Here is a 16,947-nt window from a genome sequence, read left to right as displayed (position 1 = left end):
GGTAATTAAGAGTTGGACGATATCGGAATATCGGATATGGCCAAAAAGCCATTATCGGACATCTCTACTTTAAATGTTACCTTGAAAATAAAGAACAATACACACGGCACTCAAAAATCTGTCAAAATGTTTTAGTACGACTTTGAAGCCGCACCGCTTGATGGATTGTCGGCCCATTACGGCTACCGTAGTCGGAGATACGAGTATTATTATGGTGTGTGTATAAGGTAAGACATATTATCTGGCGTTTTGTTTCACATATTATGCAAAACCAACTTTTCTTACCTTCTGGTACCTGCTGATGTGTATTTTAGATCTGCATAAGTCCTGAAAATTTGCGCACGTCGTTACATAAAGTACGAATTAGAGTACTGCTAAATACTGATATCGATTGTGGTATCGTATCGATACAATCCTAATGACATACATCCCTAATGTTTACATAAATATATATATTTTTTTAATCACACGTTTGTGTCATTTTTGTTATTGTTTATAAACTCAGGAAATACGACCTGGACACAGTAGAACCTTGAACATGACCAATGTATGACCCTGTAACTACGTGGTATTGGATCGATGTCCAAGTGTGTAGTATCGCCAAAAACTTAGATAAAGCATCCAAACAACAGAATACATAAATGTTTATTACATTTTAACAGGAGTGTAGATAGAACATGTTAAAACAGAAATTAAATGAGTAAATGAGCTAGTAGATTAAAACTTTTTCTACCGCTTGTCCCTCTTAATTTTGACAAAATATTACTAACCAATAATGAAATATTTGTTGTGGTCCCCTTTATTTCGAAAAGTATTGAAACACCTGTCCCGATACAAAAAAATATAGACTTGGACTTAGACAAACTTTATTGATCCACAAGGGAAATCGTTCCACACAGTAGCTCAGTTACAAAGGATGGAAAGGGTAAGGATGGAAAGGGTAAGGCAGGTTTAAAACCTCTAAAGCAGTGGTTCTTAACCTGGGTTCGATCGAACCCTAGGGGTTCGGTGAGTCGGCTTCAGGGGTTCAGTGGAGACACACCCGACTCATCGTGTAAATAAAAACTTCTCCCTATCGACGTATTATGGATACCCCCAAACAACGTTCCCTCTAATTTTCCATCTGATTTGCAGGTATGTAATTTGTTGTGGTTAATGCATGGTTCATTTTGTGCACCAGTAAAAAAAACATAACTTTGTCTTGAATTTGAAAAAAAATAACATTTTATTTTTCACTAAAGAAAGGTTCGGTGAATGCGCATATGAAACTGGTGGGGTTCGGTACCTCCAACAAGGTTAAGAACCACTGCTCTAAAGGCTTAGTGGCCACATGCGTGGACAGCACCTTTAAGCTCTTATTTCCAAAATTGTGTCCCCAAAAGGGAAAAGCGGTAGAAAATGGATGGATGTATGGGTGTACACTACTGAATTGGGGTCTTATGGCCGCTTATGCGGACACTTATACTGCCATCTGGTGGTGTCAGAAGAGTATAACATACAATGGAATTTGGAGAAAAAAAGTGTAAAAATAAGAATTAGCATGTCACTAAACATGAAGTACACGTTTGTGTACTTATGGACTAAGTACATTATATCAAAAGATGATTCTTAGTTTTTATTCTAATTAGGGTCCAATAAGCCCAAATCACAAAGAGAAATAAAAAAAACATGTAAACAAACAGCTTGGGCCTTAGGAGATTAAAGTACACTAAATATGTACCATAGTAGCAATGTAAAATATAATATATACACTACCGTTCAAAAGTTTGAGGTCACATTGAAATGTCCTTATTTTTGAAGGAAAAGCACTGTACTTTTCAATGAAGATAACTTTAAACTAGTCTTAACTTTAAAGAAATACACTCTATACATTGCTAATGTGGTAAATGACTATTCTAGCTGCAAATGTCTGTTTTTTTGTGCAATATCTACATAGGTGTATAGAGGCCCATTTCCAGCAACTATCACTCCAGTGTTCTAATGGTACAATGTGTTTTCTCATTGGCTCAGAAGGCTAATTGATGATTAGAAAACCCTTGTGCAATCATGTTCACACCTGAAAACAGTTTAGATCGTTACAGAAGCTACAAAACTGACCTTCCTTTGAGCAGATTGAGTTTCTGGAGCATCACATTTGTGGGGTCAATTAAACGCTCAAAATGGCCAGAAAAAGAGAACTTTCATCTGAAACTCGACAGTCTATTCTTGTTCTTAGAAATGAAGGCTATTCCACAAAATTGTTTGGGTGACCCCAAACTTTTGTACGGTAGTGTATGTAATATTTACATATTATATATACAGTATATAACATATACTGATATATTATATTATATTTTAATTTGTATATAATATATAACAAATCCCAATTACCATGTACAATATTACAATATATGTAATATAGGTATCGTTACAACACTACTGTCATCATGTTGTTGTTTATAATGTGTAGTCCACATGATCCTATAGCCTATTTACTGAATGCCTGATGTCCATAGGTGGATATTTTAGGACTTGTCTTGATTACTTTTCTTGTTTTATTGCAGTTAGACTTCAGAAAAATGATGATCTTTATTCTAAGGCACTGAACAACAGATGCAGGGTGGGTAACAAAATGACTGTGGGAATAAAAAAAAAATCAATTGGTCCATTCAGTGAGTTCTGATAAGGTGTGTTATATTTGATCAAGTAAGGTGTGCGAGACACAAATCTATGCTAGACTATCACTTCATGCTGCAGGATCATTACTTTGTAAGCCAAGCTGCAAACAGTGAATCGATCCACGCAGATTTGTACCGGATACCAGGAAAATCAATGCCTGTTGGAGCTGTCGTGTTACAGTCGGATACATTTTGCTTTTTCCCCCGACCTTTAAGGAGCTAACGTCTGTGTTTATGATGTCTGATATTGGAAGAGCCTCCCTATTAAGCTCACTGATGTGCTCAAGTGGTTTTCTGCTCCTGCCTGAGTGAAATTACAGAACAAGTGCACAAGGGTTAATGCTTCCATCTGTTGGGGAATGGAAGAATTGCTATGATTTTTTTTTAGTACATATTCATTGACAAACCATCCATGAGTGTACCTTAGCAAATTAATAATATTAATGGATTGCATTTATATGGCACTTTTTCATATTTCAGATACCCAAAGCGCTTTTTAATGAGCCCTATTATTCATTCACTGGTAGATTACATCCGGAGCCACAGCTGCCCCCGGGGTGGACTGAGAGAAATGTGGCTGCCTCACCAAACATCGGGTCACATTCATATCAGCGCGGGCAGCCATTCCAAATTAATCACAATTTATAATGTATGCATTATTCGATATTACCGATATCACCAAATTTTAGGAGAAATACATATGTTTACATATATTAGCCGCACCGGACTATAAGTCGCATATAAATACCAGTATGAAGGATTTTGTCAATGTTTATTTACATACCTTAATTGTTTCCAAACGGTGCCTGTCACATGGCAGTAAAACGGCTGATCAAGCAAAACAGAAGTCATCGTCACAGAACCAATAGCTGCAGATGCTAGCTCTCCAATCAGCTAAACCAGGGGTCAGTCCAGGTACGGCCCACCAACGTCCGAAATCTGTCCCATGAATAGTCCCAAATTTAAAAAAAATTAAAATACAAAATTGATATATATATATATATATATATATATATATATATATATATATATATATATATATATATATATATATATATATATATATATATATATATATATTTTTTTTTTTTTTTTAAATTTGTTTTACTTATTTTATTTTATTTTATTTTATTTTATTTTTTTTAATTTTAATTTTAATTTTTTTTTATCAGAATTTTTTAAAATCTGTCCTTTCTAATCCATTTTCTACCGCTTGTTACTCTCTGTGTCTCCCAGCCGCTCAGGAAAATCAAAATGCCTAAAAATGCATTTTACCATCGATAACGTGACAATTGCGCGCTCTTTCAGTCACTTAGTGCGCGAGGAATATATATATATATTTTTTTATTTTCATTTATTTCTTTTTTTTATCATTATTTTTAAAAATCTGTCCTTTCTAATCCTTTTTGACCGTTTGTTACTCTCGGTGTCTCCTAGCCACTCAGGCAAATCATATTGCCTAAAAATGCATTTTCCCATCAATAACGTGACAAGTGCACACTCTTTCAGTCAATTAGTATGTGAATGTGTGAATGTGTGTGTGTGATTGGGTGAATGTGGAAAATAGTGTCAAAGCGCTTTGAGTTCCTTTAAAAAAAAAGGTAGTAAAGCGCTATACAAGTACGACCTATTTACCATTTACCATTAGTGCACGAGAAATAAATATATATATATATATATATATATATATATATATATATATATATATATATATATATATATATATATATATATATATATATATATATATATATATATATATATATATATATATATATATATATATACAGCCCGACCAGATTGTTTTAACCCAATGCTGCCCCCAAGTCAAAAAGTTTGGGTACCCCTGCGCTAAACAGACTCAATAACTCCACGATGACGTTACTTGTGAATTTACAAAACTGAAACAATACAAAAAGAATGTAATTGTAAGTTAATAACACTAACACAAACACTCGTATATGTGTTAGCATATTCGTTAATGCTAACGACGTTAGCTTCACTACATTACGATAGCATGTTCAAATATGCATGAAAAGACTCCTACAGCCATCACACACGGGACAGTTTAGTACGTAATAACTGTTTTAGTTATATTGTAAAACGTACAAACGTTGCTTGGAGTGATGAATGAAGAATATGTTCCGGGAAAAAACGTTATGGTCGTGTGTACAATTTACAACACTTCAAAAAGTACATATTCAACCTGCAGTGAGCGAACTCGCCCAAAAGATGGCGCCATAGCACAAACAATAACACACCATTTATGTGTCTCTATAGGTCTGTTTTGTATTCAACTATTCGTTAAATACAAAACATTGTGGCCATTAGCGAAAAACAATCAATAAATTAGATAAACCCTTTTATAAGCCGCAGGGTTCAAAGCGTTTGAAAAAAGTAGCGGTTTATAGTCTGGAAAATATGGTACATAGTTTTTTTTCACACTCATATAGAAAACAATCAAAAATGTCTTATAGCAGGGGTTTTTAAGGCCCAAGTTTCCACTACAGAGGGGCCTGGGGCCCACTCAAATATTGACACTGAATTAGTAATCTTACTATTTATTTTAATCGTATATCCAACATACTTACATTTTACAATCTTGTCAAATGATATGAAAACATGTGTTACTCACAAAGAATATACTTTTTTTTTTTAACCACATAAACCTCAGGCTTAGGTCTGGCTAATAAAAATAGGCACTAACCAAATATACTGCATCGGAAGGGACTCATAAATTACATATTATTGACATACAATTATGTAGTGTTAAGTAAATAAACTTTATATTGTTTTAAACTGTCAACAAAAGTGCAAATTAAAATACAGCTTCACCACTTTAGTCATATTTTTTTTGCGCTTAAGAAACCTTTTTCTGACTTCAGCGTCAGACTTTTTCTATTTGTTAGATCTTGTCATTACTGCCACAAGTGGTGGAAAAAGTGTATTACAACCGAGTGCCGCTGCGATCCATACAGACCGCAACTGAGAAACATCTATATTTTTGCTGGCCCTCCAGGGGGCGCTCGTAGCCCAACAATGGCCCTATGGTTAAGAAACACTGTCTTAAAGTATACGAAATGTTCCTATAATTGATGTTCTTTTTCCTCTCTCTCTTCTAGCTCCTTGGTAACACAGAGGTGGAAGCCCCAAAGGGAACAGAGGTCGTAAAGGACGCAGTGAGAAAGCTAAAGGTACAGGTTCGAGTCCAGACGCTTGCCTGGAGGAGCCTAAGTGTGTGTGTAGTGCAAGAGATTAGATTGAAACCTCGGAGCAAATGGTAGCTATGATAAATATGAGCCCTTCAGCTCCTGGCAAGGTGCCTTTGGAGTTTTTTTATTCATGTTATGCAGTCGGTCATGATATTAAAAAGCACCATCATGTACATAGCCTCATAGGTAACGTTATTGGTGGACCAACTTGGGCACCTGTCATGGTGCTTGAACATTACAAACTAATGGCGATGTTCAGAATGGCCTTAACCACCTCCCTGCACGCCAAGTAGGTGAAAAGGAGCCACATTGGAGGGCTTTTTTTAAATCGGTTATCGGGAACTATTCGTCAGTATTTTTGAATGTATTGGTGTGACATAATACTTCCTCATAAGAGCGGGATAATTATCAGTTCAATATTTACTTTGTGCCCCTACAGTAGTTATTGATCCTAAAAGAGACCTATGATGAATTTAATCTACATTTAAAACACCTCCTTGTGGTCCAGGTAATATGTATTAGATATGCATTTGTGGAAATGTTCCTCCACAGTCACTTTTATAACCCGTTTTTTTAGTTTGATTCCCATATTGCAAATGAAACCACGCCTCACCCTCTCCAAACGTATCATACTTTTGAAAGTACACACTTTAAATATATATTTTAGAGTCATTGCCATTTTTTTCCCAGACATGGTTTGAAATAAACTTCATAAACATTATGTAGATTCACCCGGTAACCACATCAGGTACACTTGCACACTTTGCAATAAAAAGCCGCTTTTAGCAGAATTTATGGAACTGCATGTCACAGTTAATATGCACATTGCACAAGTAAATGGAAATAATTATATATCCTACCTTTTTTGTGTTTTCTTATAGTTTTGACGAGGGTTGTACGATATACGATTGGTATAGTACCGCGATACTGAATCCTATTCGGTACTATACCGCCTCAACCCCACTATACACTGTAGATCACCGGTGTGACAATGCAAACAAATGCCATTGGTGGATCTACACCTGACATCCACTGTAATGATAGCAAGTACAGGAGCGTATCTAATCGATACAACTATGATTACATCGATATTTATTTAGTATTACAAAATCTTTTTTTTTTTTTTTTTAAATTTATATTATGTTTATAAACTCAGGAAATATGTCCCTGGACACATGAGGACTTTGAATATGACCAATGTATGATCCTGTAACAACTTGGTATCGGATTGATACCCAAATTTGTGGTATCATCCAAAACTAGTATAAACGTATCCAAACAACAGAAGAATAAGTGATTATTACATTTTAACAGAAGTGTAGATAGAACATGTTAAAAGAGAAAGTAAGCATATGTTAACAGTAAATGAACAAGTGGATTAATAATTCATTTTCTACCACTTGTCCTTAATAATTTTGACAAAATAATAGAATAGAAAATGACACAATATGTTCAGCAGCTAAATTAGGAACCTTTGTTTGTTTACTTACTACTAAAAGACAAGTTGTCTTGTATGTTCACTATTTTATTTAAGGACAAAATTGCAATAAGAAACTTATGTTTAATGTACCGTGAGATTTTTTGTTAAAATAAAGCCAATAAGGCCATTTTTTGTGGTCCCCTTTATTTAGAAAAGTATCGAAAACTATCGAAATACATTTCGGTACCGGTACCCTTACCAAAATATTGGTATGGGGACAACACTAGTTTTGACCTAATGTCTCAATAAGTCTGTTTACTTTGTGGTGATATCAAGACAGAGCCAAACAGTAAAACCCCACAAAAAGAGGCATCCAAAACTGCATGCAAGTTCACAACAAAACCTTATAATTTGACGCTAGAGATGTCCCGATCTGGATCATGGGATTGGATCAGGGCTGATATTTGCCTATTTTAACTAGTCGTTGATCGGCTGATGAGCTGTGTCCCACTTAGGGCCGCTATGATTTGACATTTAATTTGATTGATTTAATTAGAAATGATGTTTGTTTTTTTTTGTTTCTGCGCTAGATAGTTTGGCTGAACTGATTTGAGTTTTTCAGAATTAAAAGTGTTGAAATACGTTGTTTCCAACAATAATTTGGAATTTCAGACTGCCTTCCTGAGAAACCGGAGTATCTTAGATTCAGACAAACTTTATTGATCCACAAGGGAAATTGTTCCACACTGTAGCTCAGTTACAAAGGAAGGAAAGGATAAGGATGGAAAGGATAACGCACACAAGGGCACAAAATAAGAGCAAAAACAAAAAGGTATAAAGTAGACTAAAAATGTACCATAGTAGCAATATAAAACATAACCTATATGTAATATTTACATATCATATCAGTGTTTCCCACACATTCATTTATTCGTGGCGGCCCGCCACGAAAGAATTAAGGCCGCCACAAAACATTTTTTTTAATTTTTTTTTTCTTTTTTTTTCTTTTTATTTTTCTTTTTTTTAATTTAATTTAATTTTTTTTGTCCTGTCCAGCTTCTCAGGCAAATCATATAGTTGATGTAGATGCCCATATCGGCTGTTCAGATTTACTTTACAAAAGAGAAGTGTAGGATCAAGATTTTTGGAGCTCTTTGTTCAGTGGATCAGATGTTTGATGAAGCTTTGTGTCTATCTACCACCACTACTGTTTTCTGTTTATTTGTTACTGACTGTGGCAGGACACCTCTGCCTCTGTTTCACTTTATGTTGCTGGTAAATAATATGGTTGTAGTAGTAGGCTAAAGTTAAATTATTTAGTATGCACTAATTAAAGGGGCAGAGCTTTAAGAGACATTTTAGCTTTTATATTTTCTAAGATATATTTTTTGTAAGAACCACAATTAATAAATATATTTCAGTGAATAACTTATTGTTCAAATCTGTATATAAATATGTACATAAAGTGTTGTAATTATATTGTAAAATGGATGGATGGATGGATGGATGGACGTTTAAAACAAAACTGTTATTAATTAGTAAGTATACATTTTTTGAGCCTTTTTAGAGAAAATCATATCATTGTAGTAAATTATGCAAATTACTTGATGATGTCATGGTGGCCACGCCCATAGCCACGCCCCCACCGCCACAGGTATCTTGGCAGTTTATGGGAAACACTGCATATGTACAGTATATAATATATACTGATATGTTATATTATTATAGTATATTATATTTTTTATATCTTCCTTACAGCCGCTATTACTGGCTTATTTTAGCTGACAATACTGTCTATTTCTGATAAATTAACTGATATTTTTGCAGTTTCAGAGGCACATCAAAAAGTCAGAGGGACAGAAAACCCCAAAAGTGGAACTGCAGATTTCCATATATGGTGTGAAAATACTCGATTCCAAAACAAAGGTAAGTCCCGTGTAATCAACTTTGAATCCATTACTGACATTACACGGTTGGTGTGTTGTTTGGAAAAGTCAATTACTCTGTGCAAGTAGTCATGCAACGCCTCTATCCCGTTAATTAATCACGATATTGTGGGTTTGGTTTTCAGGATGTGCAGCATAACTGTCAGTTACACAGAATATCCTTCTGTGCAGATGACAAAACGGACAAAAGGATATTCACATTCATCTGCAAGGACTCGGAGTCAAACAAACACCTCTGCTTTGTGTTTGACAGCGAAAAGTGTGTAAGTGCCCCAGGTTTCGATTGGTGGACGTCTCAAGTTCAGGGTTCGTACGGGTGCTTAAAAACCTTGAAAACACTTGGATTTTAATGTTGTGTTTTCAAGGTTTGAAAAATGCTTGACTTTTGGGTGAAGTGCTTGTAAATGCTTAGAAATGTTCATCATATTTCTCGGCAGTCTGACTCAAAAGGCTAATTATAAAATGGAAAACAATTACATACGTTTCCTTAAAAATGAAAGCTACACGTCTGATCTTACATTAGCCCTTACATTAGGTTGTATATAGGGCTCTGTGTCGCCCCCAAGAGGACAGCGGTGCATCGGTCCATCATGCCGGGAGGTTGTCGTTTTAATGAACATTGGATGGATAATTATTAGTCCATTATTGGACTTGTTTGTACTGTGAAGGTCATGTAATGTATCATTTGTAACCTTTTTCGCAACTTAGAGCTGAGTTAATATGATTTTTTAGTTTTTACACAACATGGTTGTATGCATTTCTTGCTCTATTATTTTCGTTGTCTACTTCAGTGCTTTCCAACCACTGTGCGTGCCGCGGGATATTGTCTGGTGTGCCGTGGGAAATTATGCAACTTCACCTAATTGGTCCAAAAAATATTTTTTGCAAATCAATAATTATAATCTGCAAATAATGTGCCGTTGCTTAGTGTCTGTGCTGTGTAAAACTCGGCAGGGTAACCACGTAATACTCCATGTCAGTAGGTGGCAGCAGGTAGTTAATTGCTTTGTAAAAGTCGGAATGTGACGAGGATGGTTTGTTGAGATCCCAATATGCAGACCACATCGGGAAGCAGTGTGCAGGTAAAAAGGTATGTAATGCTTTAACCAAAAATTAACAAAAGGGAAAGGGAAAGGCAATGGCTATGCAAAACGAAAGTAAAACTGAACTGGCTACAAAGTAAACAGAAACAGAATGCTGGACGACAGCAAAAACTTACAGCGTCTACAAAGTACATCCGTTCTTGACATGACAATCAACAATGTCCACACAAAGAAGGATAGCAACAATGCAAATAGTCTTGCTTGCTAACACAAACTAGGTGTGCGGAATAGCGCTCAAAGGAAGACATGAAACTGCTACAGGAAAACACCAACAAAACAGGAAGGGCCACCAAAATAACAGCGCAAGACAAGAATTAAAACACTACACACAGGAAAACACCAACAAACTCAAAATAAGGCACGGCGACCTGGTGGAGTTTCCTTTTTTAACGTTTTCTGCTGGTGGTGTGCCTCCAGATTTTGTAATGAGAAAAATGTGCCTTGCTTCAAAAAAGGTTGAAAAACACTGGTCTACTTAACTTGTCTGGCTACCACAGTGAAAGCAAAAAAAGTAAACTTTTGTCTTTTTGTTCATTTGTTATCATAGCCACAGTTATAAGGCTAGATATGCTTAATGAAAGGTGACTGAGGTGTTGTGAAACAAACAAAAATATTTTCCTTTAATTTATTACCCTTATATTAATGTGGAACAGTTTTGTTAACAAATGAGTGAAATTGCAGTGTTTCCCACACATTCATTTATTTGTGGCGGCCCGCCACGAAAGAATTACGTCCGCCACAAATAAAAAAAATAAAAATATATATATTTTTTTTTGTCCTGTCCAGCTTCTCAGCTTCTATAGTTGATGTAGATGCCCATATAGGCTGTTCAGATTTAATTTACAAAAGAGAAGTGTAGGATACTTCTCTTGTTGCCTTATTTGTATTTGACCACTACTGTTTTCTGTTTATTTGTTACTGACTGTGGCAGGACACCTCTGCCTCTGTTTCACTTTATGTTGCTGGTAAATAATATGGTTGTAGTAGTAGGCTAAAGTTAAATTATTTAGTATGCACTAATTAAAGGGGCAGAGCTTTAAGAGACATTTTAGCTTTTATATTTTCTAAGATATATTTTTTGTAAGAACCACAATTGATAAATATATTTCAGTGAATAACTTATTGTTCAAATCTGTATATAAATATGTACATAAAGTGTTGTAATTATATTGTAAAATGGATGGATGGATGGACGTTTAAAACAAAACTGTTATTATTAATTAGTAAGTATACATTTTTTGAGCCTTTTTAGAGAAAATCATATCATTGTAGATAATTATGCAAATTACTCGATGATGTCACGGTGACCACGCCAATAGCCACGCCCATAGCCACGCCCCCACCACCACAGGTATCTTGGCAGTTTATGGGAAACACTGAATTGACATTTTGAGGGTGCGTGTATTTATATCACGTTATGCAGTTTACAAGCACAAATAGGGTGTGAATCAATCCGTGCTGGTCGATGTCATTGAGTGCTGTAAGTAAGAAAAAGAACAAGAAATGTGGAAAAACAACACAAATGGAGACACGTTAGCAAACATTAATGACATTGAATAGTCTACAGAAACACTGCTTCATTTTCTATGCTCCATTCAGTTAATGATAACTGCTGGTTCAATGTTAGGCTTAGGTTTTAGCAGATGTTCCTTATTTTTCCTACAGACAGCATTTGGTGACCTCAAACAACAAGGCTATGGATTGATTCACACTGGTTTTCACCTTTTTTGAAGGGTACTGGAAAAAATTTAAAATTGTGTGCACAATTCTACACGTCATAATTTGCTTTAGTGTGATAAAAGCAGCATTCATTTATTTCATCAACAGCAAAACTGATCAATGCTTGGATCAGAAGAATTCATCTTAAAACCCCCACTTGCATACAATCAGTGGGTCCTCTTGACAATCCACCACATTGAAACGGAAATGCAAATATATTTAAACAGTGTTTGCGTGTGTGTGGTTTCCTATACAAAACAAATACAATCATTATAAATAGAGATGTCCGATGATATCGGACTGCCGATATTATCGGCCGATAAATGCTTTAAAATGTAATATCGGAAAATATCGGTATCAAAAAATAAAATGTATGACTTTTTAAAACGCCGCTGTACAGAGTGGTACACGGACGTAGGGAGAAGTACAGAACAGTTGCGTCTCCCAGTCATACTTGCCAACCCTCCCGATTTTCCCGGGAGACTCCCGAATTTCAGTGCCCCTCCCGAAAATCTCCCGGGGCAACCATTCTTCCAAATTTCTCCTGATTTCCACCCAGACAACAATATTGGGGGCGTGCCTTTAAGGCACTTCCATTACGTGCCGGCCCGATCACATAATATCTACGGCTTTTCACACACACAAGTGAATGCAAAGCATACTTGGTCAACAGCCATACAGGTCACACTGATGGTGGCCGTATATAAACAACTTTAACACTGTTAGAAATATGCGCCACACTGTGAACCCACACCAAACAAGAATGACAAACACATTTCGGGAGAACATCCGCACCGTAACACAACATAAACACAACAGAACAAATACCCAGAATGCCTTGCAGCACTAACTCTTCCGGGACGCCACAATATACACCTCCCGCTACCCCCTCCACTCCCCCACCCCCTCTACCTCATATATATATATATATATATATATATATATATATATATATATATATATATATATATATATATATATATATATATATATATATATATATATATATATATATATATATATATATATATATATATACACATTCAGAATCAGAATCAGAAATACTTTATTAATCCCAGAGGGGAAATTAAAATTTAGAGGTTATTTTGAATATTTCTACCTTTGCACTTTTTTCCAAAACTGTGAATGTTACAGAATATAAGTGTGACTTATTTTGTTATACTGTCAAGCAGTGTTGGCGTTAACGCACTTTTTGTGCCTTTTTAACGCATTGAAATCACAAAGGAGGCAGATTTTTTGTGGCCCACAGCTAAAAATACTATTAAAATAAACAAAAACATAACAAAAGTGAAATAGAAAAGCTTAAAGGTGAAATGTAATTTAGAAAAAGTTGCAATGTTGACTAATAAAACAAAGCTGGGTTTTTTTCTTTCAAACTGTCATTGCTCAAAACATAATATTGAATCAAAATCAATGTTTTTATGAATTATTGACCTATGCAAGGTTCCGATTACTTCACATCAAATATTACACTTTGAAAAATATTTTTGGTGGAAGATTTTGCATATTTTGTGTGTTTGCCATAAAAAAACCTAGTTTTGTTTGACAAAAAAGGGCGAAAAAACAAACAAACAAAAAAACAACATAAAAAAAACTAAAACATTTTGAAATGAGGAATAGATGTGAAGTTGATGTAGACTCCAGGGATTTAAGCGTTAAATATAAAATGTATGTATGCCCTGGCACACCATTATCATCATTTCATGACCCAAGCAAAACACTTTTTACACTTTTATACTGAAATAAATACACCTACAACTTATTAAATAAAAACATAGGAAAAACTACCAGCAGTGGTAAAGTTTAGATCAGGGGTCCCCAAACTATGGCCCGCGGGCCGGATACGGCCCCCCAGCGTCCAAAATCCGGCCCGCGCGAAGTCCCAAGTTAAAAAAAATAAAAAATAACTACATTTATTTTTTATTTTTTATTATTATTATTTTTTTAATCTGTCCTTTTTAGTCCATTTTCTACCGTCTCCTAGCTACTCAGGCAAATCATATTGTCTAAAAATGCATTTTACCATCGATAAAGTGACATGCCGCAAGTGCACTCTTTAAGTCAATTGGTGCGCGAGGAATATATATGTATGTATAAATAAATATATATATATATATATAATATATATATATATATATATATATATACACACACATATATACACATATACATATGTACTAGGGATGTGCGTATCGATCCTGTGGTATCGATATATCGATACTCACACGCTACTCATTTGGCATCACTTTTCTGAAAAAAGTATCGATATAAACCAAAAAACGGCGTGTGGGGTGTGCAAGCATCACTTTCAGATGTTTTTGATGACTTACTTAACTTACTATGTGCTGGGACACCCCTGTACCTGGCAGAGTATAGAGCTGGCCCAGTCACGTCACAGGAGACAGCGAATGAGCGTCGTCAACGTGCAACACACACACAGCCAGCCGACAGCGTTGTTACTTTTCCTGAACTGCAATCTGAGTAAAGTGTGACGTGTGACGACATATCTCGAGTACACTAAACGTGTCAGACATTTTTGTAGATCATTTTTCCAAGTTCATTTTCTCAGGTAACTGTCTTTCGTATGCAGGTTGTGATAAGGAAATTATTGACTTTGCTTCAGAGAAGTGTTATACGTTTACTTCCACAAAGAGGTTTGAAACATAACATTGTTATGAATAAATGTTTTTTAAGCTTTTTCTACCAATACTTTTTTTTTGAGAAATAAGAAAAGTGAAAATGTGTATATTTTTGTTTACATTTAATTTATTTTTCATATTTATGTTATTTATTTTAATTTTACTTTTATTATATATTGACCATAATGAATGTGGTATAAATGGTCTGTATTTGTCTTGTGATTTGTCTTAAATAATAACAATAGTAATAATATTTTTGACTGACAAAAATTGCCAATAAGAAATTAATGGTATCGATATCGGTATCGGTATCGATGAAAATGCAAGAAAAAGTATCGGTATCGTATCGAATCCTAAAAGTGTGGTATCGCCCATCCCTAATATGTACACATATATACACATATATATATATATATATACATATATATATATATATACATATATATATACATATATATATATACACATATACACACACACACACACACACGCACACACACACACACACACACACACACATATATATATATATATATATATATATATATATATATATATATATATATATATATAGCCGGGCTATATATATCCAGCCCGGCCCCCAGCCAAATTGTTTTACCCCAATGCTACCCCGGAGTCAAAAAGTTTGGGGACCCCTGGTTTAGATCCATGAAGGAAAGAAGAAAGCGAATGAATGTTTATAACTGAATACATTTACATATGCATACAAATTTGTCTTATTTTTTTATTATTTATTTGAATTAATTAAGCAACGTTTATGACAACCTTTTTCCAAAACACAATATAGAATGTGAGATATAACAGGACAATGCATATACGTTTATCATTTGTTTTCAAAAAGCCTACAAAAAATTGGGACCGCAAAAATTTACAGTGGGACCCCATTTTTATGACTTGATTTTTATGACATTTTGAAAATTCCTAGCGCCAACACTGCTGTCAACAGAGGAGAAAAAATGCTTTATTTAAATAAATATGTTATTTATAAACCAAGTTCGAGTATCATTGGCATATTTTCACCGAGTCCCGGGCGGCCTTGGCGTGCTGCCCGCCTTGGCACGCATAAATGCGTCATCTTTTTGGGATTTCAGATTAGGGTCAGCCTAGTTTACATAAATGCACATAATTTAAACATCCCAACCCTAAGTAATGTAATGATTAATAGAATGTAAATAGCATTACAATAATAATTCTAAATTGTAAATTGGGGCTAACAAACATGTCCAATGCTACAAACAGGCCCCAATCAGGGTATGATGTTCAGCTAGCAGTTAGCTTGTGGACCTGATGCCAAACAGCCATTAGACTACAATAAAACTGACAAAATAAGTTACAATACAGTTTTAAGCGCACAACAAGTGATATTAAAGTATTTATAAAGTAACTCACTTTGTATCGACGCACACTGCCAATCAAACAATTGACATCGAAGTTCACCGTCACTTTCAGAGCTTGCTGATGTAATGATGTGTTCAAGGCCCCCTCCAGTGTCGTAAAAGTGAACTACACTCAAGCAACCCAATGACACAAAGGGAAAACAAGCGTTACATAGACAGTCTTTTGTACAAAAATTGATCTTGAAAGTCCTTAAAAAGTGCTCGGAAAAGGTGTACGAAGCCTGCCAGTTCATCCACCTAATTGCCAGCCTTCAATCGACTGTGTGGCATCTCGTTTAAATATCACTTCTGTTTTTGTCGCAGGCTGAAGAGATCACGCTAACCATCGGCCAGGCCTTCGACTTGGCCTACAAGAAGTTCCTGGAGTCGGGGGGTAAAGATGTGGAGACCAGAAAGCAGATTGGAAGTCTGCAGAAACGAGTATGTTCTTTCACCGTGTTTGGTGTTGTTAATGGGTGTAGTTGACGTTGACGTGCGCCGGCCACTAATTGGCCTTTAATGACGTGTCACTTGGGTGCTGGTGAATGTGAGTTCAGCTCGTTAGTTACCTTGTTTGGCTCAGCCATCATAAGTGGGTGGATGTTGATGAAATAAACCGCCTTAAGTGCCGTTATGTATGAAAGACCCCGTACACTTTGACGGCGTAGCTCTTATTAAATGATACTTGAAGAAGATCTAGTGTGGGTGCTCGGGTGTTGATGGGAAAAGCTAACTGGATAATTACACTTAAAAAGTCATTTCTGAAGGAAATGTGTAGAGGGACTTAATTAAAGGAGGAAGAAAAATGTCTGCGTAGAAAGTGTAATTAAGTC

General features: G+C 35.4%; 2 protein-coding genes across 9 annotated transcripts in view; one reads left to right on the top strand and one right to left on the bottom strand.

Annotated features, from left to right (window-relative positions):
• LOC133663244 (uncharacterized) overlaps window positions 1–16,216 on the bottom strand; it is a 139,017-nt gene extending 122,801 nt beyond the window's left edge. Inside the window, exon 1 of one of the 3 annotated variants that reach the window (XR_009828272.1) lies at window positions 16,128–16,175. The gene's annotated coding sequence lies outside the window, so the exon portion shown is untranslated. Of the gene's footprint in view, window positions 1–16,127 lie in introns of all 3 variants that reach the window. The other 2 variants (XM_062067570.1, XM_062067569.1) reach the window with 2 other exon arrangements.
• Window positions 1–16,947, top strand: part of LOC133663245 (PTB domain-containing engulfment adapter protein 1-like) — a 165,047-nt gene that overhangs the window by 129,657 nt on the left and 18,443 nt on the right. For all 6 annotated transcript variants that reach the window (XM_062067574.1, XM_062067573.1, XM_062067571.1 and 3 more), the window contains exons 4-7: window positions 5,780–5,851; window positions 9,117–9,215; window positions 9,361–9,498; window positions 16,439–16,555. In XM_062067574.1, coding sequence (XP_061923558.1) covers window positions 5,780–5,851; window positions 9,117–9,215; window positions 9,361–9,498; window positions 16,439–16,555 — 426 coding nt within the window. The remainder of the gene's footprint in view (window positions 1–5,779; window positions 5,852–9,116; window positions 9,216–9,360; window positions 9,499–16,438; window positions 16,556–16,947) is intronic.

Source organism: Entelurus aequoreus, linkage group LG13 (genome assembly GCF_033978785.1).
Source record: "Entelurus aequoreus isolate RoL-2023_Sb linkage group LG13, RoL_Eaeq_v1.1, whole genome shotgun sequence".
NCBI classification, from domain to species: Eukaryota; Metazoa; Chordata; class Actinopteri; order Syngnathiformes; family Syngnathidae; genus Entelurus; species Entelurus aequoreus.
The sequence above is the reverse complement of the archived record's forward strand: the minus strand, read 5'-3'. Positions and strand labels throughout refer to the sequence as shown.